This window comes from Centroberyx affinis, unplaced genomic scaffold (assembly GCF_046629955.1).
Source record: "Centroberyx affinis isolate AG114_WGS23_722 - 3 ecotype Tasmania unplaced genomic scaffold, CSIRO-AGI_Caff_v1 ptg000824l_1, whole genome shotgun sequence".
In the NCBI taxonomy this organism is placed as follows: Eukaryota; Metazoa; Chordata; class Actinopteri; order Beryciformes; family Berycidae; genus Centroberyx; species Centroberyx affinis.
Window position 1 is genome coordinate 138903 of NW_027279424.1, and position 26117 is coordinate 165019.

The 26117-nt window shown below is 41.7% G+C and overlaps 3 protein-coding genes across 3 annotated transcripts; 2 read left to right on the forward strand and 1 right to left on the reverse strand.

Annotated features, from left to right (window-relative positions):
• The first annotated feature begins 9641 nt into the window (after positions 1–9641).
• LOC139645131 (transcriptional regulator QRICH1-like) lies at positions 9642–16173 on the forward strand. The gene is made up of 12 exons (XM_071520755.1): positions 9642–10040; positions 10827–11083; positions 11200–11274; positions 11564–11704; positions 11805–12749; positions 13451–13610; positions 14877–15031; positions 15127–15241; positions 15327–15435; positions 15548–15699; positions 15798–15888; positions 15990–16173. Exons 2-12 carry the CDS (start codon positions 10838–10840, stop codon positions 16171–16173), a joined length of 2373 nt encoding a protein of 790 aa, XP_071376856.1. The 5' UTR covers positions 9642–10040; positions 10827–10837.
• Positions 16174–17597: 1424 nt separating this feature from the next.
• On the reverse strand, positions 17598–20418 carry LOC139645132 (pseudouridylate synthase RPUSD4, mitochondrial-like). The gene is made up of 6 exons (XM_071520756.1): positions 19943–20418; positions 19592–19799; positions 19387–19480; positions 19136–19286; positions 18913–19010; positions 17598–17814 (listed from the first exon to the last, which is right to left on the reverse strand). The coding sequence occupies exons 1-6, from the start codon at positions 20361–20363 to the stop codon at positions 17608–17610; spliced, it is 1179 nt and encodes a 392-aa protein (XP_071376857.1). The 5' UTR covers positions 20364–20418; the 3' UTR covers positions 17598–17607.
• A 136-nt stretch (positions 20419–20554) lies between these two features.
• Positions 20555–25181, forward strand: LOC139645105 (WD repeat-containing protein 82-like). Its single transcript, XM_071520715.1, has 9 exons — positions 20555–21030; positions 21355–21455; positions 21592–21658; positions 22614–22713; positions 23685–23801; positions 23978–24133; positions 24267–24336; positions 24481–24623; positions 24752–25181. Exons 1-9 carry the CDS (start codon positions 20870–20872, stop codon positions 24782–24784), a joined length of 948 nt encoding a protein of 315 aa, XP_071376816.1. The 5' UTR covers positions 20555–20869; the 3' UTR covers positions 24785–25181.
• Positions 25182–26117: the final 936 nt, after the last annotated feature.

Here is a 26117-nt window from a genome sequence, read left to right on the forward strand (position 1 = left end):
CAGCAGTGTTCTTCTTGTCAGGAGTAGCTTGTGTTGCTGGTATAGGTCTGGGAAACATGGGGTACTGAGGGAACAATGGATACTGTGGCATAAATGGGATTTCAGGGTGCTGAGCAGGGGTCACTTCTTGCCTCTCAGCGGTGGGGCCTGTTTTTGTAGTCATGCTTTGAAACATGGGATGTTGTGGCATCTGTGCCGTTGCATTTGTGGTTGGAGCAGGGGGCCCAGGAATCACCGGGTATTGTGGAAACATTGGGAACTGTGGGTACTGAGGATACTGCAGGAACTGGCCACTGTCACTAGGAGATGATGTAGTTGTTGCTGTGGTAGTCTTAACATCCGGTCCTGAAGGGCATGTGACTAGAAGCTCCACATCAGCCAACAGAAGAGAGAGTAAGTGCACATCATTCTGAAAGGAAACACACCCGAGTAAATCAAAAGCAGGAGTACATTTCCAGTTTCCATCTCTAACCACTAGATGGCCCACCATACCTTACTCTCTATGCACAAGCCTTTATGGTAGGGTGCAGTGAGTGTCAGTCCTCCAGAGAGTACATCAACAGCAAATCCACAACTGCCACAGACTGATGAAAGGGACTCCCACATGCCAGACACTACAAACACAACTTTAATGTCAGATACTAAATGAGTTTGAAACCAATTTTCAAAGCCAATGAAATGTTAGAATGTAAAACACCAACCCTTCACTTTGAGTTCATTTGTTGTAATGCCACCAATCTTCACCACCATTCCAGATGGGAAGCAAGAAACTGAGGGTGGAGGTGGTGCAACAGGGCAAGACATTGTCATTGGCGCCCCCCATAAACGTAATGGTAGTACATAATTGCCACCCTGCAGTATAAAATGAAGGAGTAGGAAAAAAAGGCAATCTGTTCATGAGTTAGTGCACTAAACATCCAAGAATTTTAATTCAGGTGATGGATGGAGAAGCAGAAAATCCCAAATTGCAAACTCCCCAAAACAGTGAGTTTTATGTAGTAGTATGTCCATAAGTGCACATTTATTCAGTAGACTGTCCCAACTTCAAATATTAAAACCTCAACAGTTACCTCAACAGTTGAGCACAAGACATTCATGCATTGCAACTGATTGAAAGACACTGATGAGTTAGATAATGTACACTGAACTGGAAAATGACTTACCTGTTGGGTAACATGGCAGCCCTGGTAAGGTGCTACAAAGTGCACATCTCTCCTGGACCTCCTCACAGAGAAGCCACAACTGGAGGACATCTGAGACAGGGGAACAGGAGGTCCCTCGCCTGGTTGAGATTAGAACAAGCTCAATTTAACCTCATAATACAGCAACCCAAGTGATGGCCAATAATCCAAAATCTTCTGTTGAACCTACCACTATCCACCAGAAAATGAGGAGCTCTGACCCGTTTGACCTTCAGAGTCATCGAGTTGTCACTACATTGCACTGCTGGATCCATGCGCTTGAGTTTTGCCTCCACCAAACTGTGCCATGCTGAAAACAAGCATAAACTGAATCTAGTCTTTTGGGAAATCTCATTCCCTAATCCCAACCCAAACCAGATGTGCTGCAGAAAGCTGTAGCATGGTATTGGATAAATGTATTCACTCAAAACTGTCTGTCAATATGTACTGCAACATCTTGACATGTATTTTTTTTTGTATGAGACTGCAATGTTTGTCTCTGAGAAACGAGAAGACCAAGTCTCTGATCTATAATGTCATCAAGAAACAAAACCTGCTCTACTCCTGACTGAATGGATTTGAGACTAAGTTTATGGTACTGGACTACTGTTATAGCGACGGGTATGAAGCAGAAAAATAAATTGCCTACTGGATACTGTCACTGTGTCAATGGAAGGTCTCTTGGGGGTTATAAAGATAAAGTTAAATCACTGTTGCATGGCCAATCAAAATTGCATCATTTTTAATCAATTTGGCTGCCTCCCATGGTGGGTGATAGCCTACCTGGGATAACCCTAGTCTACTATAACTGATAAATTCATTGGGGCCAGCACGGTGGTCAGATGAGATCAATTATTTTTTTAGAGCCCATTTTTCCAAGAGCTGCGAGCGGGTCCGTCAACTCACCTGTCGATACATTTCGGTCAGCCTGATTACCAAAATCAAAGGTAAGTGATCCGTTTCGAGTCGTCGCCACAGACTCATTTTTTACATCAAGCACAACACTTCTCAAGTGAACACTGCCCCCGACTCTTAGCGTCCCAGAACGAAGAGAAGCATCTAAGTTTGTCTCTCTGGGCCTCTGCAAAGCAGCAACGGCAGCTGTAGCTCGTCCATTGCCAAGTTCAAGAAAGGAGGTAAGAGTCGCGGTTACCACGAAGTGCAACACAGGGTTTCCCCAAAGCATCACAGTTTTGACGATTACTTTAGGTATTAAAGAGGCCTAAATTTTCTGTCCTCTTGTAGGTTAATGGTATTGGTATTTGCAAAGACAATTGCCATATCGCCTCGTTATACATATAGTCTTCTTTACTGCCTAATTGACGAACCAATCACTGTTAGGTTGTACTGTGAGAGCACCTGGTACTAGGAAGGGGTGGTGATGAACCGCGCCTCTTAAAGGAATAGAATAAATGTTTTTAGGGAAACACCAATATAGATTTCAGGGTGGGGTTTCGTTAGGTTCTACTATAAAGAACATTCAACGCACTTGATTGATCACTTAGATAGCATTTCTGTATTGATCACTACATCCCGTCATGCAGTTCTTCCTTAATGGCAGAGTGTCTTCCAGGTCCATGACAATGCTTGTATCATCAAGATGAAAGTGGTCACCCAAGGAATATACACATAGGCCTACTACTACTATTACAGTAGGCCTAGGCCTACTGTAATCGTAGGCCTAGGCCTACTGTAGACTGGTTCTCCCAAGCTGTATCCAGCCCCTGTAAAAACCACTAGTAATAATCATTAGGTTGCCCCCATGTACGCAGTGATGGTATTCATTTTGTATAAACAGCCTCCTCTCCCTATGTGTCCTCTATTATCGCTTCTCTCCACTCCTCTAATTCCACTGCACCAACTGGCAGGTATTACTAACTGTCCCATGTGCAAACTGATTTGGTTCCTCCACTGTTTGGTGGATACAGAATAACATCTTCTGTGGTGATTAACCCATGAAGAAATTTGGGATCCCCAAAGCCTAGATAAAGAAACTACTTGCAGTTTTTAATTTTGGACTATAATGTCTATGAATGTGAAACTGTTTCAGTAGGTTCTGTACAGGTAATCCAGCGGGACTTAATCAGAAGTGCCTTGATACTAGCTGTGATAAATTCAGCCACAGAACAGAGTCAAGACAGCCTGCTTTTAATTGATTTTATTATCATTGATTCATTAATGTTGGTTAAAACAACATAATATAAATGCATTTGTGTCTTGCTACACATGAACACATGTAAGCATTTACATATAAAAAAAAAACAAAATCTAGTCAAGTCGAATAATGAGGAAGAGATGAAGAATAATACAGATTTTTTCCAGACATTTTCTTCCATCCGTCACTCTGTCTGTCCCATGAGGATTCTAAAACATGCAGCTTTAAAAAAACAAAACAAAAAAAAAAACAACATGGTCAGGATATTTGCTCCTGGGGCTATTGTGCTTAATATTTGCAAGTTAATCCTCTTCAAGTCTATGTTTAACATTAGGCCACCACAAGATAAGCCCTCTTTTTTTACTTAGGTGAGGCAATATCTTGCGAGAGCTTTATGTTTCACATAACATGATTATATTGTACTATTTCCTGTAGATAACCTAGAATGGGAAATGAGTAGTGGCTGTACTGACATAATTGACACCTCAGAGGTCTGTGATATCGTCATCAGACCAGTCCTGCTGCGTACTTGTTGACAGCCTGGACTTGTTCACCAAGTTATGTTCCTCTCCGTGATGATCAGTATTTGGGGTTTGGTCGGTGATATGATCAGTGGTAGCGCTGGGTGATTGCACTGACTCCTTGGCTTGGAAATGGTCTGGAGATGCAGTGGTAGATTCAGTATCCAATGTCCACCTATAGCCAACAAGAGCCGGAGAGACTGTCACTGTAGCGCTGTCTCCATGAGTGATGTCTGCGCCCATCGTGTGAGACCAAGGGGGAGGCGGGGGTGTAAACAGACTTCCTACAAGGTGTCCATGATGAAGTGCATTGTCAATGCTGCGCCTGAGGTTGATAGGAGACGGGGGCCGCATGTCAAACTCTACAAGGGAAAGAATACATTCACGCTCACCAACTTTTTGCCACAGTAGTGCAGACTGAGAGTCGCAGCTGCTACTGCTAATGGGATCAGGCTTGTGGTTGGGAATAATGGTAGCAGCTTGGTCGTCATAGGAGCACATTACATTGTTGCTCATAGCTGCTCTAGACAGGTTATACCTCGCCCAGTTATTTGGCATTAGGTCTTCCCAATTTTTCTCTGATTTTCTTAGGGGCCCTTTCTGAATATTAGTAAAGACTCTACCCCAAAAGCTTGCCTCCTCCACCCCTTTTGACACCTCACCCCTGCCCTGCCCATGATCACCCCTTGAACGGCTCCTAGGGGGTGTCCAGAAGATCCAGGATCCCAGCACAAGCAAAGAGAATCCCCAAGCTAACTCAAGAATTCTGGCCCAAAACTGACTGAGCCACCAGCCCCAGCCAAAGCGTCTCCAGTTCCCCAGTAGCCCATAAAGCCAGAGGAGACTGTACATCTGAAGGCTGCAGCATAGAGCACCAATGAGGGCGCACACTGCTGTTAGCCGCTTCGCACGGTTCTCGATCCTCTGTGGAGCCCCCCACTGAGGTATAGGGGATCTGAGAAAGGAATGTAGATGGGAAAGAGACTGGATGAGGATTCCTATGCAGAATGGTAGACCCCAGCACAGTGAAAGAGTCTGTAGCAACAGAGGGAGAGCAGGGGACAAAGTTGGGGAGAGTAGGTCGGCTACCAGCAATGGAATGCAATGTAATACAGCCAGCCCCCCAACCACCCATGGGCGCTGCAGCTTCAGCGGCAAAAGCACCAGTTTCACCCCTCTGAGTGCGACCAGAGCCAGGGCAACCTGTGCCCACAGGAGAAGCTGCAACGGAACGTTATGGAGTGCCGCAAGAGCAGGACGAGACAGGATCTGACGAGTACCGTAAGGATCAAGTAGAAGGAGCAGAGCACGCAGAGTACCAGTCAACAGCAAGAAGCCATTTGCCAGGGTCAAGGCATCACAGAGGGGGTGAAGCAGAGTGTGTGCACCCGTCATTCCCAAAACAGCCATGCCCGCCAGTAGCACGAAAAGGCTGGCAGATCCAAAGACATGTAGTTCCCAGGCAAAGGTCAGCGTGCGTCTCATGTCATCCCAGAGCAGACTGGTGCCATTAGGGTTTGTAAGAACAACACAAGGGCTGAGACCAAGCACACAGGGACCTCCAGGTCCTGGCAGGTCCTGGTTCATCTTGGAATCAAGTACTCTGTATCGGACAGTGAGTTCAGATCTGTCTTTACCTGTGTGTGTGTGTGTGTGTGAGAGAGAGAGAGAGAGAGGGTTATTTTTGTTGCAGCAGACTTCAGTATTGGATTTATAAAGATACATTTTGTAATAATAATGCATTTTAATGTATGGCTAATGAAGGGAAGTTTCATATTCAATATTCAGATTGTATCAGGAATTGACTGAATACTTCTTGTGTACAGTACAGGTAAGAATTTATATTTTTTTGTGACCAATTTTTTATTGGGTGTATTTACAATAGTACATCTTGCAACAGTCTGCATTAGGAAATGTTGTATTTCATGAGTAAGAGGAAAAGAGATGGTGTAAGAATTTATCTTCATGTTAATTTGGAGAACATTCATCAGGAATCTGATTAAGGACATATGGTGTATTACATTTGACCTCACTTAACTATTACTTGTTGACTTACCACTCAGAAAATCATCATTTTCTATGGGTGTGTGACTCTCGTCTAGCTGTTCATCAGCTGTTATCTGGCTGCCTTCCATGAGAGTTTCCTCTGAGATTATGTGTTCAGTTGATTGCTCTAAGTGTTCATTGGAGTAAAAGTGTCCTGAAGTTTCAATAATCAAAGGGTCATCTTTGTCATCCTCTTGATCATGAGCCTCTAAGAGGAACAGATTAAGTGCAGAGGTTGTAGCAGGTATGATCCCCGACCCAGCAGTGTTTTTGCTAGCTCTCTCAGGCTCCTCTGGAATGACGTTCCCATTGGTGGGTTTCTGGTGTAAGGGTAAGAGAGAGGAGGGAATAGATGAAGGGCTTTGCAACCTTCTGCTCTCGTCATCTCCAATTGATGGATAGATTTCAGTGATGCTAAAAGATGCTTTTGTCTTTTGTGTACTATCAACACTCCTCTGTCCTCTGCCCTCCACAGAATCACCGCTGCTCTGTGAAGGCAAGATTACTTCACTAGCCAAGTCATCCGCAGTATTGTTTCTGCCAGTGTGCTGAGTTGTTGGGACTGAGGCAGAGTTGCCCACTGAATGTGAAGTTCGAATAATGCTTCCAAGTGAAGAGTGAGAGACAGTAAGCACAATGAAGAGCAAAGATAAATGATCCATTGTTTGATACATGTCAGTGGAAATCCAAAGACCTGTAGAACAACAAAGAAGGAGAGTAAGAGTTAAAATGTGTTGTTGTGGATGACAGTGCAGATAACAAGAGTCACTGGTGAGATAGTTACTTGAGTCGTGACACACTATCGGTGTGTGAGGAAGGCTAATTGTGACAAACGTTCCACATCTTCATGAAAATATTTTGAGCCACACTCACGTTGTCTGGCTTTTCAGACTGTTGTTTTCATGCTTTAACTGTTTGATTTCAAAATTAAATTCTTATCCTGTTGATATGTAGTATTTTTACAATAAGCATCGCTGTAAAATAGTAGGCAGTAGAAGGCTTGTAGGGGTTAGGTAGAAGCAAAGAGTCAAACAGATTCCCATCATTAATCTTGAGTTTCAATCCTATAAAACACAATAATTCCCCTCAGTAATCCAGTGGGTTTGCACACCCCATGTGGATGGTTTATCTACGACACAGCTTGGCAAAAACAAAGCAGTTCACAGCATTAACTAGTCTGATCTGTTTTTGGATGTTTGCCCTTTGGTTCTTAAATGCCGAGCTGCCAGTTGATCCACAACGAGCAATATCACACACAATATAAAAAGAATGAAACTGACTTCAAAAAGAAATTACAAGACTATATTGACAAAATACATATAGAACATCAAGTATACTCATAATGATATAAATTATTATGATAATCACCATAACATCCATTTCACAAAATATTATTCTTAGTGGGCCCAGTTGGTAAATAAATCTTACTACTGTTTTATATGCTTATTCCAACATTGACGTAAATGTATATCACAAGTTTTAGGAAACGTCTTGTATGTGGATTTATTATTCAGAGATTTCCCTATATGATAAGAAAGCTGCTCAACAAAACCAACAACTAAAACCAACAACTACAAAAATTGTGTTGAAAAATGCTAAAAACATTTATACTGCTGGCTTATTATACTCCCACAAGTATGTTTTAGTGTATTTTGGAACAATTAACAGTTATTTTACATTTCACCTACCTGACCAAAGCAATTCTTAACAGAAACACAGCAGCGTGAAGATTTAAAAAAAAAAAAAAGCTCATTAATACCAGATAACTCCTTCGAGATGTACCTGTGCTTCCTCGTGTTGTGCCTCCCTTCAGCGCGTCATGGGAAGCACTCCATCTCTTGCTGCAGCACTGTGGGTCTGACTTCTGCTATGCCTCTGAATGTAGAACTTGAGGATTTGACGGTATCATGCTCAGACGCATCACTTCAAGCTGACGTCTTGGTCCTATTACTGCACCAGCTGGTTGCTTGGCAGCCTCCCATCTGGTTGTCACCTGCAGCAAGGAAGCAGGATGTAAACACCATGGGCCACCTCTGAAAAACCTTTGCATAAACACTTGCCTGCTTATTCTGTTCATACATGTTAATCTAAAAAAAAATAACATTTTGGTATTTAATTGACCATTAAGAACAGTCCAAGAGCCTCTCCTGCCTCACTCTACCACAGGTGTGTTTAGGTAATCCCCTCACTGTAAAGGATTACATTAAGATTCTTACAGTGGCACAAAGTCACATTAAGAAGTAGTGTAAAGCCAACTAGGCACGAGCACAGTAGCATAGAAGTACATGCACTTAAGTTTCATGCCAATCTACTGGCCTGTATTTCTGTATAGCTGGCAAAAGCTTATGTGAGACATTAAAGAATAGCAATGTTGTACACATGATAGAGTGCACTGTATAAGAAATATGTTATTGTCACAGCAGACACAGAATGCTATTTTGTCATTGGTGTGTAAACAATTGTATTTTGGAAAGAAAAAATACCCACTACCATTTCTGCCAGAGAGCCCTTGGTAGAATCACAGATAGTCTCCAGCTAGTGTGGGAATTAACTCTCTCATGTCCAGGATGTAGAGGAGATAGCCTATACACACAGCACATCTCTCGTGGTCCACCTTAAGACAGGCGAGAGGCAGCTTGTTGTGGGGAGAGCAGGGGAGGCCCTCAGCAGCACATGCCTGGCTCTTTAAGGCAGACTGGGGAAGTTAGATTTTGTTAAAGGTACATACGTTCAAAAGGCCACAAGGCATCAGACCCGGGCAAAACTATTTCGGAAAATGTTTTAAAAAGTACTTGAAATACTATTAGTGTTCTTGATTTAATGTAACACTTTATGTAAATTTAAAAACATTCAAACTGGTACTTAGTTTGCAGTTCCAGCAGTGCAATAGTTAGTGTTTATGAGAGTTGTGTTTTCAGTAGCGATCTAGTGGGATATAAAAAAAAAAAAGTGGGTAAACTATGACCTCTGGTCAGTGATCATCATAAGGCCAAACAACCAATATAAGCAAAAGTCAGTTATATTCTCTGAGAAAAGCATCAATCTATGTTTTTGTTTCCTTAGAGTCCCCTATGCTCATATAACCTACATCACTTTGATACTGTTTGATACTGTACTATGCTGTATAGGCTACTATGAATTCTGTATAACAAAGATTTATTTCAGCCTAAAAGGTGGGTAAGCCCTGTTCTGCAAATAACAAGATGCGTAAACTAGAGTTTAGGCGGTGATGTGTATCTCTGGTAATAATAACAAATGACTAAAAGCTCAGCTTTACACAAAGAACATCTTTTTGTTTCAATTTTCAGTCAGATCTATCTATCTATCTATCTATCTATCTATCTATCTATCTATCTATCTATCTTTGTGTGGCACTTGCTATAAACAAGACTATTACATTGACATTTTTTACTAATCAAAATGAATATTTTCCTCCTCGTGCCAACTGACATAGTAGCTTGCATATCTCATTCATTCAACATTCATTGAAATGTTAGTTTGGCATCCTTGACTGGTAAAATCATCAGTTTTTGCTGAAGGTAGCGTAATTACAGGCTGTGACAGACATTGAATACACCCAAGGCTGCTTTGTCCACAAACTACTCATTCGGGATGAAACGTCACATCAACTTTCAATTCACAATTTTCTATAACAGCACAACGCCTATCTGGCTCACGGGCTGTGAACTCTTTTAACAGGACGACGCGGTGAGGCCATTGCCTAGCAGAGCACTCCGAGGAATCGCGTTGTTTTTCGGGGCCTACTTCCGTCATTTTATGATTTTGCTGAATAAATGCAGTGCATGTTATTGCCTGTCTAGTATAGGCTGTAGCAGTGCTACTTGCGATTCCATTGGATAACTACATCTGTGCTTCGCAGGAGCTGGGAAACTTGTTTTTAATCGAGAGCTGGCTGGATCACACACTGAAATAAGCACACGTCAGAGACCTCGCCTGCTCGCTGCTGTTAAATTTTATTGCAATCTAATCACTGCATTGTTTGCAGGATATATTGCTGCTACATCCACAATGTAGCGAAGTACATGGCATGCGGGTGGTAGCTGTTAGACGTTTATCGGCTTTTTATTTTTAAACACCGTGCCTTGGCGGAAAGGAGAGGATTTCGTTTTATTTAAGGTAGCATGAGAGGATCCGGAACCATCAAGCTAGCTAGCTAACATAGCTAACATTAGCACAGTGATTAGCCAGCGTCAGCTTAGTGCAATGAATTCTTACTTAGTGTTTGTCATCTTATAAGCAAACTAACGTTATTTATTTACAGAAGTTACAGTAGATATCCCACAGCTGTTCGACGACGTTAAATATAGTTAGCGTTAGCTAGCCAGCTAAGTAGATATATACGCTGCGATATGGCAATACCTTGCTAACATCGTTAGGCTAGCTTGCTAACCACTGTAACGTAGATACTATTATTAGACAGCCAGCATATACTGTCCTGCTGTTGTTGGTGCTCAGATCTGTCGTTTTAACAAACACTTAACCTAAACCAGCTAAAAAAAACAGCACTGCACGCAATTTAATATAACAGCCAGGGCTTGTTTGTACCATCCGTGGCTGTGTAACGTTACCAGAAAAAGTTAACTAAAGCGCGGCACAGTCATTGTAGTAGGCTACAAGCAAAACTGGACAAATGCACTTTGCCCCCTTTTCTTACTATGTCAGCTTCATTGTGCCCACTATTTATAACGTGCAGGACTTAGAATTAAGTTATTTAATCAGATTGTTCTCATGTATATCCAGATACATGTAAACCAGTTACCCCTCTCTTGGGGGTATGCTTCATTAGAGATTGTGTCTTTGCTTTCAGTACACTCAAGATGTACTCCCAGTGTAATGTAAGCTTCTTTGTACATGATTACATCCTCAAGTGTTAAGTGAAATCTTTTGCCCTCATCTTTCCAGGTTAAGTGACAATGAATGAGCAAGAGAGCGGGGTTGTCTCATTTGATGAGTATGTGCGTCAAAAGGCCCGCACTGTGCCTCAGCACCGGATGAAGGAGTTCCTGGAGTCACTTGCCAAGGGCCCAGAGGTGCTGCAGGAATTCAGCCAACAGGGAGGTGCAGCCACAACCACCACCATGGTATACCAGCAGGGGACCAACTGTGTCTACACAGACAGCACTGAGGTGGCTGGGTCTCTCTTGGAGCTGGCTTGCCCGGTAAGAGCAGGTCCCCAGTCATAGTTGCCTTTGCCGAATGATATTCTGATAATCACCATTCATCATTGCGGTGCTTAATAATCTTTTGCACGGTGTGTGTATATATTGTTTGATAGGTACAGGTGACCTCGGCAGAGATTTCACCTCAGCTGTCTTTGAATCAAGGGTCCGAACAGCCTCTTCAAGTGCAGGTTAGTTTGCACTTCATTAGGGATGTCACTGCAGATGCCATGTCCATGTGCTGAATTTTAAGAGTTGTCCAATTACCAGCTCATAATAATTAGTTGGCACCTTACCTTCATTGAAAAATATACCAGTAGCCTGTCAGTATTTTGTTCAAAATAGTTATATACTGGAGATATAATTAAATTATTTTACAGAAGACAGTAATTCACAAACCATTTCAGCATATACAGCTTATTAGTTATGAGTATGACTGCTGGTGGCATACTTATTTTTCCTGTTCCCCAACTCTGCCAGGTACAGATCCAGGGACAGCAGGGGCACACAGTAGGCCAGGTGCTCCAGGTGGCCTCCCCCTCTCAGCACGACCTGCATGGCATCTCAGCAGGAGCACAGCTTATCCAGCAGGGAGAGCTCACAGAGGAGCAGCAACAGCAGGTACAGCATTACTTTAAACAGTCACCCATACCAAGCACATTCATGTGATGCATTACTGCTGGCTTGTCTCTATCTTGAAGATGATGTGACTATTTCACAGATACAGGCACAGTTGGTCGCCGCTGTAACTGGTGGACAACAAATCCATTTGTCGAGTGGCCAACAGATACAGCTACAAGGAGCGCAACAGATTCAGCTGCAAGGTGGCCAACACATTCAACTTCAAGGTGGCCAACACATTCAGCTACAGGGTGGCCAACACATTCAGCTACAAGGTGGCCAACAGATTCAGTTACAAGGTGGCCAACAGATTCAGCTACAAGGTGGCCAACAGATTCAGCTACAAGGTGGCCAACAGATTCAGCTACAAGGTGGCCAACAGATCCAGCTACAAGGTGGCCAACAGATCCAGATCCAGACCATCGAGGCCATGTCTCCTCAGCAGCAGGGCTCTCCCAGGGAGACGGAGAGGAGGTCCGGCACTGTCTCCACTGTTCTCCAACCTGCCAAGAAGCGCAAGGTTGATGTCCCCCTCGCAGTGTCCTACGCCGTTCCACAGGGCCAGCAGGTGGCCACAGTCCTGGCCATCCCTCAAGGGCAGCAGCAAAGCTATGTGTCACTACGACCAGATTTGCTCACTGTTGACAGCACTCAATTGTACAGCACTACAGGTACAATCACAGGTCCCACCGGTGAGACCTGGACCATCCCTGTGTACTCTACTCCACAACAGCAGGGTGTCGCTCACATTGCCATCCCCCAGGAGGCTTACAGCACAGTGCAAGTTGCTGCCACCCACAGTAAGGACAAAATGTCCTCCAACTCGTCATCAAGGTCTGCAGATGTTCAGTCAGCATCTATTGGGACACAGGAAGAAGTAGTACAGACCCTGTTCCCAGCACAGTTCATGAACGGGAACATTCACATCCCTGTGGCGGTGCAGACTGTAGGAGGGGCGTGTAACACTACACAGTCGGTACACATTTGGGACCCAAATCAACACCACAGCCAAGAAGAGGGACACGAACAGCAGCTCCATCTGCAGGTTAGAACTGAGTCTTCAACTTCTGCCTAGCCATACTGTAGACCTTAAATTTGTCCTAGGCATTGAGCCTTGGTTTTTCCTGTTGCAGAGTCAAATGGGAAGCTGGATCTGGATGAAGTAGTCTGTTCCACCACACCATGATTATTCTCAGGGCTGAAAAATATATCAGTTTCATATTAATATTACAATCTGATAGAACACAATCTGTTTTGCAAAGGATGCAGTATGTGTTTATTTTAATTTTTCATCTTATGATGTACACAATCATGAGAATGACAAACATTTGGCAGACAGGCCTCCTTCTAGTCTAGAAATACTATTTCATATGTAGAGATTGGTCATTGGTGAGAGGTCCAATGGGAAACTTTCCTAAAATCTACAAATGTAAAGCTACTGAAAGTGTTTCAAACCTCACAATTTTGCTCTTGTAACATACAGTAGTTATGTCTTTGTTACATTTTTCTCTTTGGTCTGAAACTATTAGTATTTCAGTTCCCTGGTTTCTGTTTTGTTTGGGTTTTTTCTTTTTCCCTCTTGGACACAACAATTGGGCTTGAAAAAAACCCCAAGTCTTATTACTACTACAATATCTGGCAAAATAATCATGATGTGATTTATTAAGATATGTTTCATCCAAATCTTGCCACCCTAATTCTCAGAAGGCATTCATTTTGACTGTCATTTATCTTTGTCTTGTGCAGGCTGAAGTAGAGACAGAGGCTCATGCCGAGCCCCCTTCAGAGCTTCTGGTTCCCGTCTGTCTAAAGCCGGAGGAGGGCCTGGAAGTCTGGCGCCTTTGGGTCCTGCGAAAAAACGCAGAGCTGAGCAAGCAGGAGCAGACAAAACTTGCACCTATTGGACGTGAGTCAACCCGCAATCGTTTTAACACACAACCTGGGCAAAATATTGGTTGTTAAATTTTCTATATTTCAATCATGCACCACTTATCTCTTTTTTTTCTTACCTTGCATACAAATTTTGGCATTTACTTCAAATTGTCAAAGCCAAGCAACACAGTAATAATATACACATGAAGAAAAGGAGGAAAAAGCACAAAAAAAAGCAATGATTCAACAAAAATAAAAAGGGGGAGGGGGGGAATCAATGACCAATAATATTTAAATTTTGTAACTATACCTAAATGATATTCCTCACATTTGGGATTATGTGTATTTTTCAACAATTTCTTCAAGGAGGCAGAATATAAGTACGGATTCAGAGGCAAGGGACGGTTGTACTGCTTTCTATCTTCACCCAAGGAATTTCAATTTTGTGTAAAAACCAAAGCATTGCTGCTGTTATTTGAGCTTCCCAGTAATACCAGCAGAAATTAGGTACACAGAGCCCTCCACTCTCATATGGTTAGGCAAGTCTTGGCAAGTCTTGGTCTTGGATGTTTTTGTCCCATTGGAAATTGGTCATAATCTTTTTCAGTCTAGGAAACAGCGGGGGACTTGGGAGGAGACTAAAATAAATTTTAAAAATTAGATGGAAGCTACTGCTGGAGAAGCCACTATGGGTCATAATTTGTTGTCTTCTATAAAACCAGGATTTTAATGTTAACATTAAACTACCAGCCAATAATAATGCTAGCTACCTTTAAAACAGCACAGAAATTAATCCTGTCTGTTCTGTACTGTTGAGACGGCCAAGCTGTTTAGAGTTTAGAAATGCAATCCGCTGCTCTTAACCATTGTTGCCCAAAAGTGGAGGACTTCCACTATGGCCTGTGTTGTCCATTGACAGATTTACAAATGTTTGAAGTTTATAAATTCACTTTCCCAATTTACATACTTTTAAAATGTTAAAAATAGTAGTATTTCAATTTGTTTTTGCCCGGTGTGCGTGCTTTTAGCAATACCATTTTTAGCAATAACTCATCACACAAAATAACACAAAAACGAATTCCAGGGGACAGATAACCTCAGGCCCATGTATAAAATCCCTCATACGGACCAGGGTTTGACTCCCAGCTGTAGTATTTTATGTAGTGTGATCCTTCTATGTCTGTAGCCTGCTCTGCTTCAAAAAAAAAAAGACAAATTGCACACATATGATAGACTGCCCCTTTCCCATTTAAGCAAACAATAACTTTGACTCTACTCCTGTCTGTGGTTCTGTGTCCAGGTCGTCAGCCTCTGCGTTTTCAGGAAGACTTGGTGTCTAGTGCTGTAGCAGAGCTAAACGTGGGTTTGGCCCTGATGACGCAGGAGGCACGAGGACCGGAGCAAGAAGAGTTTGCGCCGGATGTCCTATATTATGTCTTTTTGTGTATACAAAAGGTTTGTATCCCCACTGACTCCAATATACTGAAGCACGACCATGCCAAAATCCTAACCAAAGCTACTGTAGTTTTAACCCAAATGTTTCTTTTTAGTATCTGTCTGAAAATGGGCGAGTGGATGATGTTTTCTCCGATCCCTACTACACGCGTTTCTCTCAGTGTTTACACAAAATCTTGGATGGTTGGAAACCTAGTATCCATCCTTTAGGTAAGAGAGAATCAAAATTAACAAAAGCTTTCTTTTCTTTTTTTATGTTATGATATGAATCACTTATTGGCTGCCTTCTCCGTAGGTTACTTCATTCCAAGTCATGTGACAGAAGAGATGCTGTGGGAGTGTAAACAGCTTGGGGCGCATTCCCCAGCCACATTGCTCACAACCCTAATGTTTTTCAACACTAAGTGAGTTGCCAGTTCTCAAAACTGAACTTGAATGTGCTCTCTTCTGTTGTGCTTATGCCACACATATGTAGTTTATGTGTAAATGAGTGTGGTAATAATTTGTTCGTTACAGGTATTTCCGTCTGACAACAGCTGAACAGCACATGAAAGTAGCCTTCTCTAAGGTGCTAAGACACACTAAGAAGAACCCCTCCAATCCCAAGGACAAAACCACCAGTATCCGCTTTCTTAAAGGACATGGCCCACACAATGTCGGGCAAAAAGGTGCTCAATACAGTTGACTTGGTGTTGAAATATTGCTATGCATCACAACTCTTGACACCCAACATTGCTGTTGCTGACCATTGTGTGGCTTGTTTCAGTGACTGATGACATGTATGAAGAGCAGACCGAGGATCCTGAGAACCCACTTCGTTGTCCCATCAAACTGTACGACTTTTATCTCTTCAAATGGTGAGTGGTGTTAAATGTTTAATCACACAAATCTTGTAAATTGGATCTTTCTCCATTATGTTCACTAGAAATCTAAACTCCTTTCCCCCCCCCCATCTCAGTCCTCAAAGCGCCAAGGGACGTAATGACGCCTACTACCTGACTCCAGAGCCTGTTGTGGCACCCAACAGCCCAATATGGTACTCGACTCAGCCCATCACAACTCAGCAAGTGGAGCACATGCTGGCACGCATCATCGTGGTCCGAGAGATCCAGGAGATCATTGGCACTGAGAACATAAACTGAGGTGAGGATGGACCTGCTCACTGGAGCTCGTCCTCCTGCACTGATTGACTATGCAGTATCCCCCCCTCACTCTGTAAACCTCAATGGCCATCTCAAAGCAAATTGAGTAGCTTCTTAAGCAATCATAAGTTTCTCTAAGAGGAGTGTTTCACGGAAGGAATTTGCCATTTTCAATTTCAAAGTTTATTCTGTTAATCTACCGACATTGTCTCTTTCGTGCCCAAGGCTGATGGAGCGAACTGTTCTTTCTCTTGATCACATTTGTAAGCCATCGCTTCCATAACCTTTGAACTAGCGAGTGAGAGAGAGGCTTTGATCTGACTACAGTCGGGTCATGATTGAACTCTAAGGCTGCTGCTCCAAGTTGAGCAGAGGTGGTTAATTATCCTGTTAAAGTCAGTCTTATCAATATCATATACAAGGATATTTAACCTTTCACTTCTTAACCTCACAGACCATGTAACCTTGTCTTACTTCTCTAAGGTCCCACAATAATTCATTACACCTTAATGGACAATTACGGGACCTCTGCTCACGTTTTTTTGTATACTGCATTTTTGATCCTCTATGTATTGATATTATAATGATGTTAAAAGCTGAAGAACTTGTGCCTGTGTTTTCAAAAATGACATAATTTATGCTTGTGAATCTTTGAGTATGTGTGAAATTAAGCTGAACCTCAAATATTCACAAGGTCAAGTGCTATAGCTGTTCAGGAGATGGGGAAACATTTTTCTCTCAGGTCAAATCTAGTGACTGAAACACCCATCAATGATTTTTGTAAACCGATTACTGTATTCATGGGTTATTAAACGGGAAATACAGATGGAAAAATCTTTGCAACTAAACATTATAAACAAATGCTTAGCCAACACATTATCGATCCTTGTATCAAGAGTTATGTCGAGCAATTCAAAAATGAAAGGTCTCCAGCTCCATGTGTTTTCTGGGGAAATCTTCTGTTTACATTTGAGATCAGGATTAGGTGGGCCTTTTTAAAAAATATCTCCAGTCGACATCAACAGCATCCATGCCTAGTGGTGCCTACCATGAAATAACACACATTTGCTATAACTTAAATAAAATATCTTGACCACAGTTGCATGTAATGAACAATAGTGAACAAAACTTTTCTGGAATCTAACTATACAGTTGCAAGACAGTTCCATTAATTTAATTTCTGTTATGTTGTACAACATTTTACATTCACACAACCCAACTTTCTACACAGAGCTTGCTGCATTTGCCAGGATCTTCCATTCCCGGCATCTGTTGACCCCAGCTTGATATGATTTAATTGACCCATTTTATTAAAATGGATTCATTCTCTCCAGGTAGCAATCTGAAATGCTTCAGAAATGATGCCCATCGTGTGTCTTAATGAGGATACGAAGAATTGAACATATCCATTTGCAAAAACGAGCAAGGTGGTTGTTATTCAGGCTCAGTTTCATCAGAAAGAGCTAATTGCAGTCGACTCAGTGTTTTGGTGAAGTATTTCGGCAGGGGGCAGGACACGCTGATGTCTGGTTGACTGTTATTTCGCGGCAGTATCAGCTGGCGGGCGTGCAAGTGAAGAGGAAGATGACGTATCTTGCTCTGTTCCAGTCCCAGCCTTCCCAGCACTCGTTCCGGTAATTTCTGCGGAATAGAATGTGCCAATTAGTGATTTTTATATTTCAAACATTATTATTACCCAAGTGTTCCACTTGTCTCAAGATTGTTAAACCAGAAACCATTTAGCTGTAAAACAATCAGCCAGTATAGATATAATTACCATAAAATTTCCAATAAACAGCTTGTCTGAAATAACAGCATCTCCTATAATAGTCTGATAGATCTTTATACTTGAAATAAAACTGGTCAAACATTCATCTTGACAGTAAACAGCTTGTGCAACAATCTCTAATTGGCTTTAATAGTGTCAGTATTCTGTAGGTAATGCTATTGCATGTATGTTGGCAAGGGAAAGGTTGTGAATCCCCCCACTAAGCTGCTGTTTTGTCTTATTTCAAATGAAAAATTATGTGACTGTATTGCAATTTCCAGATAAAAAGTAATGCAATAATGCCACAAAAATGAAAGTTTCTCATTCAGAAAATGAACACAAACTCCCCGTCCAGTTTCTGGTAAAATCTATAACTGGAAAAAACATTCTGTCTAATAGTTAATCAGTCTCTCTCAATGCCTGAGAGAAATGAATAAATGAGTTTTTCATCTTTGGCTTGATGTAAATGCACCTAATTTATTCAAATATGAATTAAATCCAGGTTTGGAACAATTATGGTCCAGAATTCCCCCCAGATATTGTGAGAGATGGATTAAATTTGAAAGAAAACACATAAAAACATTCATGAACCTGGGAAAGATTTACCAGTTTTGCAAGCCATTCTGGGGTTTGAGGTCATACTTAAAATATATTAATCAGATGTGTATGTATCTGAGTTTAACATGCAGACAAAATACAAGACTATCATTAGTTTTGACTGAACTTTTTGGTTCAAGAGAACACCCAAGCAACTGCAAGACACAATGTCCGGAGTGCTGCCCGAGTTAAAAAGAAGTAAAACACAAAAACTGTTTCTAGATTTCCTTGTTGGTATGCCACCCTAATGAAAGCATTTAATTTTTATGATGGAGGAAGAGTGCCTTGGTTTTTCCATCTTCATGATCTACTAATAGGAAAGGCTTCTGGTTTTATTGGAAGTAACCGGGTCCAATGTCATAAACATGCTTTACCTGGGGTGCCAGTTTGGCCCAGTGGGAGTATTTGTGGTCGCCAAGAATGGGGCACGCCAGAGCAAATGCCATGTGGACCCTCATCTGGTGCTTCACTCCTGGGAACAGAGGAAAGTACGCAGCAAAATTAATGAGTGTGACCGTGTTCCCAGAAAGAAATTTACCAAACGGGGATCAGACCATTGTGTATGGCAATATTCCCAAAATAGTACAGTCTTCTTACCAGTAAAAGGCTGGAGCTCCACAAGGCTGCAGCCACTGCTGCTGTCCAGGACTCGGTATTTGGTCACTGCACCATGCGCTTGCCGATGGCCTCGAACTTTGGTTATACCATCTCCTGTTTCATTCATTCTGTAAGAAGGACTGAGGGCCATCTGGGGAGGGGGAGGGAGTTGGAAGAAGTCAAAAAAGTGCACACCTATGTACGACTGGTACCATGATGCACAGTTTTGTAAGCCACATAAGATGAGAAACCTTGAAGTGCGGCTGAGGGCCTGTGACCTCTTTCTCTATGACAGGAATGTCAATCACTCCTTCAGATGGCACAGGAACACCTACAGTGACGACCCTGGGGAAGAAGAGGAGCCAAAATGTGAATGGGTGCATGACATTTGGTGGGATTATGGTCTGATATGGGACTCCACAAGCATAATCCTTACTCTGTATCCATATACCTTACCAATATTTTCTCTGCACTTGATTATTTCTGTGAAGGTTTAGTATGTGGTCTGCCACTAATTCACTCTTTGCCAACAGAAGAGTTCCTGTCACCTCCTTTTCCAGCCCAAGACAGGGGAATAGTGGAGATCCAGATCCGCTTTTCATACCGTTCATCATTTTACTGAGGACCGGCAGCACCGAGGAGATGGATGTGACCCCTAAGCCATCTGAGGAACAACAACAACAAAAGTTAACAGCTCATGTCTTCAGTTTGAAAACACCACAGCCAAATGACAGACACACACACACACACACACACACACACACACACACACACACACACACACACACACACTCCCTATTAATTTACCTTGGACGGGAACCCCATAGGGTTTGTTGATGACAACCACATCCTTGTCCTGGAACAGCATACTTCTGTGAAGGTGCTTGGCCAAAACATTGGGATGAACTTTCTGTAACTGCAGAGTGAACTGTTTCAGCTCCGTCACCCTCTTGTCCTGGGCGGACACCGGGGGCTCTGCGGGGGCTTTTGCCTTCGTCTTCTCCTGCTCTATCTTCCGTGCAAGGTCAATCGCTCTCAGACGGGGTTTCTTCCCGGAGTCGGAGCTTGGCACATGTTTGGCAGCAGTGGCATGAGTCCTCGAGAGGAACGGGGCTGATTCGGTGGGCAGGAGGCCATTTGTCCGTGTTTTACCACGAGAAAACACGGTGTTCAGCACGTAGCTCCAGTCCTTCGTACAGACGTCGGTAATTCTTCTACACCTGTTCATTGTGGGATGTTGTGTTGCCCTCAGACATCAACTGAGAGTTTCAGCTTCTGCAATATTGTATACTTCCGCTAACTTGTCGTCATTTCCTTTTTCTGTCTGCATGTTTCCCTTCCGGGGTCCGCCCGGAGTATGACTCGAGCCATTGAATGCTTATTGTATTGCTAAAACACCGCCCACTTGGTGGATGATGAGAAACAAACCGAGTGTAACGTTGCGCTTCCACTGGGTAAGATGCTATGTTTAGTGCTGTAAATAACACGCTAGCATGGATTTGGGTTTTGTGCTTTTTCTTAAAATGTAAACATTAATATTTCACGTCAAGGACCTAAAATGACAATGCACTGTTCAGGTAGATAGACAACAACAAGGACTCGTTGGCTCGAAAGCAGACTTGTGCATGAGAGTGAGATGAAATCCCTAAACGAAGAAGAGTGAGATGATGAGGATGCCCACCGTTTAGTTTTACACCGTCGACTGATTTTTTAGAAACGAATGCCACTGCAGACATGAAAATCACAGACAGTGTATTGCGAAGTTTTAGGGTGGCCAGGACCTATCGAGAAAACTCCCATAAAGTCAACTGTGTGGATTACAGCCCGAGTGGCGAAAGTGCGATATCAAGCAGCGACGACGACTCCATTGTGTTATATGACATCCGTGAGGGAAAGTAAGCTGAATAATTTATGATTTTATACGTAATTGCTTTCAAAATATGTTTGAACTTGCTGATTCAAATTCAAATTGGAATACACTTTTGTGTAAACAGGCCCAAAATATATGGAACTAATATACTGCACATTTATTTCCTTTCCATATCCACACTGTTTAAATATCTAGAGATGAATGTAGGTCTACCTGAATGCTTTTGTTCAGTTCAGTCTGGCTTACTGGAATATGACATTGCAGCATTTCTCCCTTTGCTCCTAGTTTTTCAAATGATTGATTGGGTTATTGGTGATTGGGATTGATTTTCTGTCCTCTGCTTCCTCAGACCTAAACAGACTCTGTACAGTAAGAAGTATGGAGTGGACCTCATCCGCTACACACATGGAAATGCAAATACAGCAATCTACAGCTCCAACAAACTAGATGGTAGGAACTCAATGGACAGTGAGCTGTTGGTAGAAAGTAATCAACAAACTATAAGAAGTTTCAAAAAAGATTTAGTTTATGTGTGTTCTATTAGGCCTACATTTGCCTGTAAAAAAATCCTTTTTGTGTCTCACAGATACCATCCGATACCTGTCACTCACTGACAACAAGTACATCCGCTATTTCCCAGGTCACACTGCAAGGTGAGTACAGGCAATTACTTTGACCAGCCTGAATCCAACGGCAGGATAAAAATGTGCTGTGAAATGTGTGTATTTACAGAAAACCAACACCTTTCTGTGGAGATTCAGTGTGTGATCTTATTTCGTCTCGTCTTTTCCTGTCTTGCTGTCTGCCATCAAAGGGGGGACTATGGATCGGTCTCCGTCCGTTAGTTTGTTAGTTAGTCATACTGTAGTGTTGACTTTGTGCCGCCAGGGGGCGACATTGACAATGAATGGGGACTCAGTGGTAAAGCAGGTCATACAGTTAAAGTTATCATACAATGTGGGGGACAATGAATGGGGACTCAGTGGTAAAGCAATACAGTTAAAGTTATCATAGGTAACATAATAGTCTACACACGCTACAATACACTGTAGTTATTGTACAGTTGTTGGACTGTTGTACTGTTATTGCACTCATCACTGCACTACCACTGTGCCTCAGTGTTGACTATATAATATTACCACTTACCTACTGTGCAATACCATATATCACTTATCATTTAGCATTTATATTATTCATAACACTCACGCTGCTGGGGTTGTATGTTATAATGTATATTGTATGATAAATTGTATTGTAGTGTATATTGTGTAATGTACGGATTGTATTTATTGTGTATTGTAGTTCTTATATTTTGTACTGTATTGAGTAAAAACAGGACAATTACAGTTACTACGTTTCAAGATATAACTTGTAAGCCTAATTCTGAGGAGAGTAGGCAACAGAAATATATGGTCAATCTGTCCTTTCATTGTCCCATACAAAAATGCTTATACAATTTCAGTCATATTTCAAATACACTCAGCAATCACTGACTGACCCAAGGGTGGAACTACATCACTGGTGGGGGACAAGATGTTTACTGTTTGTCTTATTTCAAAAGGTTGTTCATACACTTTAGTTAATTTTGTGCTGTATGGGTTTTGTTAGGGTTGTTGCCCTTTCCATGTCACCGGTGGATGATACATTTATCTCAGGCTCGTTGGATAAGACCATCAGGATCTGGGATCTGCGCTCTCCAAACTGTCAAGTGAGTATTCTGTCAACTAGGGATGGGACGAAATGCTTTTCTCACGATATGATTCCATACACAACATGGGATTCATGATTCGATACAACCTTGATACAATGTAATAAGTAAAAGTTCAGTGACAACAAAGTTTGACTGTGAAGAATTATGTTTATTTCTGAGCCACAAATGGCATTGGCTTCCTAGAATGTAAATAACAATTTGAAAATGTCATTACAAAGTACAAATAATATAATTTCAGTGGAGAGCTTATGACATTGTGATGGGCAAGCCGTCTCATTTGTGATTACTACAGTAGAATAAAATGTAGCTAATATCATGAATATTTTTTCTGCCCCACAATATGTATTGTCACATTTTTGTATTGCGATATATTGAATTGCAATATATTGTCCCATCGCTACTGTCAACAGGCTGGAAAATGACTCTTTCACCGCTCTTTCTAGTCAGTTACTCAAATGTATAAAAGTGTAATGAGCAGGCAGCAAAATTTAGTCACAGGCATTATTGCTTTAGAAAAATTATTTCACGTCATCCATAACCCCCATTTGATCAGAGTTTGTCCTTTGACCACTGGGTGTCCCCACACCTGCTTTGGGAACCACTACTGTGGATCTAAGAGGTGGCTGCATTCTCAGATATGACCCTGGACCAATAGCCAGAACAAAATATTGTATTAACACACAAATGAAGACCATGACTAAATGCAAGCTGCTAAAATAAAGGGAAAATTCAAATGACTTTATTTTAGCCTCAACATGAAGCACAATGTGGCCAGTGGGTAACGTGGATATCAGAAGAGACAGAAATATGAACAAAGTGTAACATGAACACCAGTTTACTTAATTAAGGAGCCAGGTGGAAAATACACTAGTGGATAGTATTGGATAACACCATCAATTTTAATAACTTTCTGTTTCTTACGTCTTCTCCATCTTTCTCTTTATTTCTGTGTGTGTGTGTGTTTTCAGGGTCTGACCAATCCATTGGGGAAACCTGTGTGTTCCTTTGATCCTGAGGGGCTGATATTTGCTGCTGGGGTGGAATCACAGGCAATTAAATTATACGACCTTCGTGCTTTTGACAAGGTAAAATGCTAAATCAGTATGTTACTGTTTGTACATGTGTGTGTGCACATATGCATGAATAGGTGTTGAAGCTATATTGACTTTCTGTTGTAATTTCAGTTCAGTGAATGAAACTAAAAGTTGCTTTTTTGTTTTCTCTGGTATATTTCTAATCTATTGTCCTCTTCTGTAAAAAGGGTCCATTTGCCTCCTTTGAAACAAAGTTTAACCGTTTCTGTGACTGGACTGGACTCAAATTCAGTAAAGATGGGAAACAGATTCTCATCTCTACCAATGGAGGTGCAATTCGCCTTCTAAACGCTTTCAATGGATCTGTGCTGCACACCTTTTCTGTAAGAGACCTACAGATATTACATGATTACCTTGCCAAGATCATAATGAAGGACATCTATCTGCATATTAGTCCAATAAATACTGATTTTAAGTTGCTCCATCTAAGATGTTCCCTATCTTTGCTGCTTTAAGGGCTACAACAACAGTAAAGGCATTTCCCTTGAGGCCTGTTTCACTCCAGACTCGCAGTTTGTCATGATTGGTAAGCCCAAACACAGTGCAATAGTTCTACCACCAATATCAACATCTCTTCTGCTTACAGATGAATTATAGCGTATTCACAGAAAATGGTTAAGGTATAATTGTCTCTCTTCCTGTATCTGTTATGCTGTGTGACGCCATGTAGGCTCGGAGGACGGCAGAGTCCATGTGTGGAGCACAGAGAGCGGGATGAAGGTCGCCGTGCTGGACGGGAAACACTCAGGACCCATCAACACCCTGCAGTTCAACCCCAGATACATGACGTTCGCTAGTGCCTGTACCAACATGGTGAGAAGCTCTGACACACAACATGACTCTCTTGCGTAACCTCTGCTGGAGAAACCCTACCACGCTCACCTACAAACACAAATGAATGGAGCACTCGCTCATGCTTTCTTATCCTTTTCTCTCAACAGACATTTTGGCTCCCATGTGTTGATGACTTATAAAGGGGAGTAGCCGACGTTAAGTCACATCACCATCATGCTCAGAAGAATATGGATCCACTCATGTGTGATACCTTTAAGGTGTGGAATGGTCTTTTTGGCAATAATTTGTCAGAGAAGAAGAAACACAACTAAGACCAGAAACACAAGCATTTTTTTAAAAACATTTACCTATTTTTAAATGTTTGAAAGGCTCGGTGGAGCGTATGATTCAGAGAAATCCCAAGTACCTTTGTTAATATACTTTATAAAATAGTATAGAAACATTTTTTATGTATGAAACAGTGTATGCAACATTACGCATTAAGTACATTTGGTTAATGTGTTTACACTTCATTTTGATATTTCATGTATAATTTAACTATTCACTGTTGATGTTTTTACTGTTTAAATATTTTAAGTATTAAATTGTATTTTAGATGGAAATAAGAGCTCCTGTTTTTACTTTTGCCATCATTCCTTTTATAAATCCATCAAATAGATCTTGTTTACACCAACAAGAGGGGCACAAGTAAATACGAAAGATACATTTTGACTTGAAGGTTTTTCACTGTTTTTTTTTAAATTCAGAAACATAAACAGGTTTCAGGGTTGATGTTGATAAAATGCCTCAAGATGCTCTTTGTAAGTAAATAATTAGAAACTTCAACAGTGATTATTCCCAAGTCTTTATATATTGTTCTTTGTTAGATCATTATGGGATTAAGGTATTGGTGGTTCTCACAACAATGACACTACACTTACATGGTTTCACTTACTAGATGTGAAGGGACGTTCAGTCAGTCTGTAGACCTGTCACTGTTTGCATGTGAGACAGTGAGAGAAACAGGCGCGTTTTATCGATGTGATGCAGCGGCGGATGGATGGTTGTGTTTTATTTCTGTTTGTGCACATAAAGTGTGTCTTTTTGTAGTAGAGGGGGGGCCTCTGTTGAATAATGTATAGATGCTTGGGTTGTGTACTCACCACTGAGTGAATAATGGATGATCCCATCACAGGTAACCTCACAGGTACACACTTATCTTTCTCTCACCCACCTCTGTGTGTGTGTGTGTGTGTGTGCGTGCACGGTGGGCATGTGTGTTAGAGAAAGGGTGTGTGGGTGTGTAAGGAAAGAGTTAAGAATAAGTTGTTGTGATAGCGTGTGCATTTGTCACTCAGATTCCTTTCAACTCCCTTTCCCATTTTTGCTTCCCCCCCCCCACCCCACCCATCCACCCATAGTGATGGATGTATTTGTACTAATTATTTCAGTGTGTGCACAGAAGATTGTCACTAGACAAAAACGTTTGCTGCACTGCACCTTACACTTTTTTGCACTTTTTGAACAAAATGG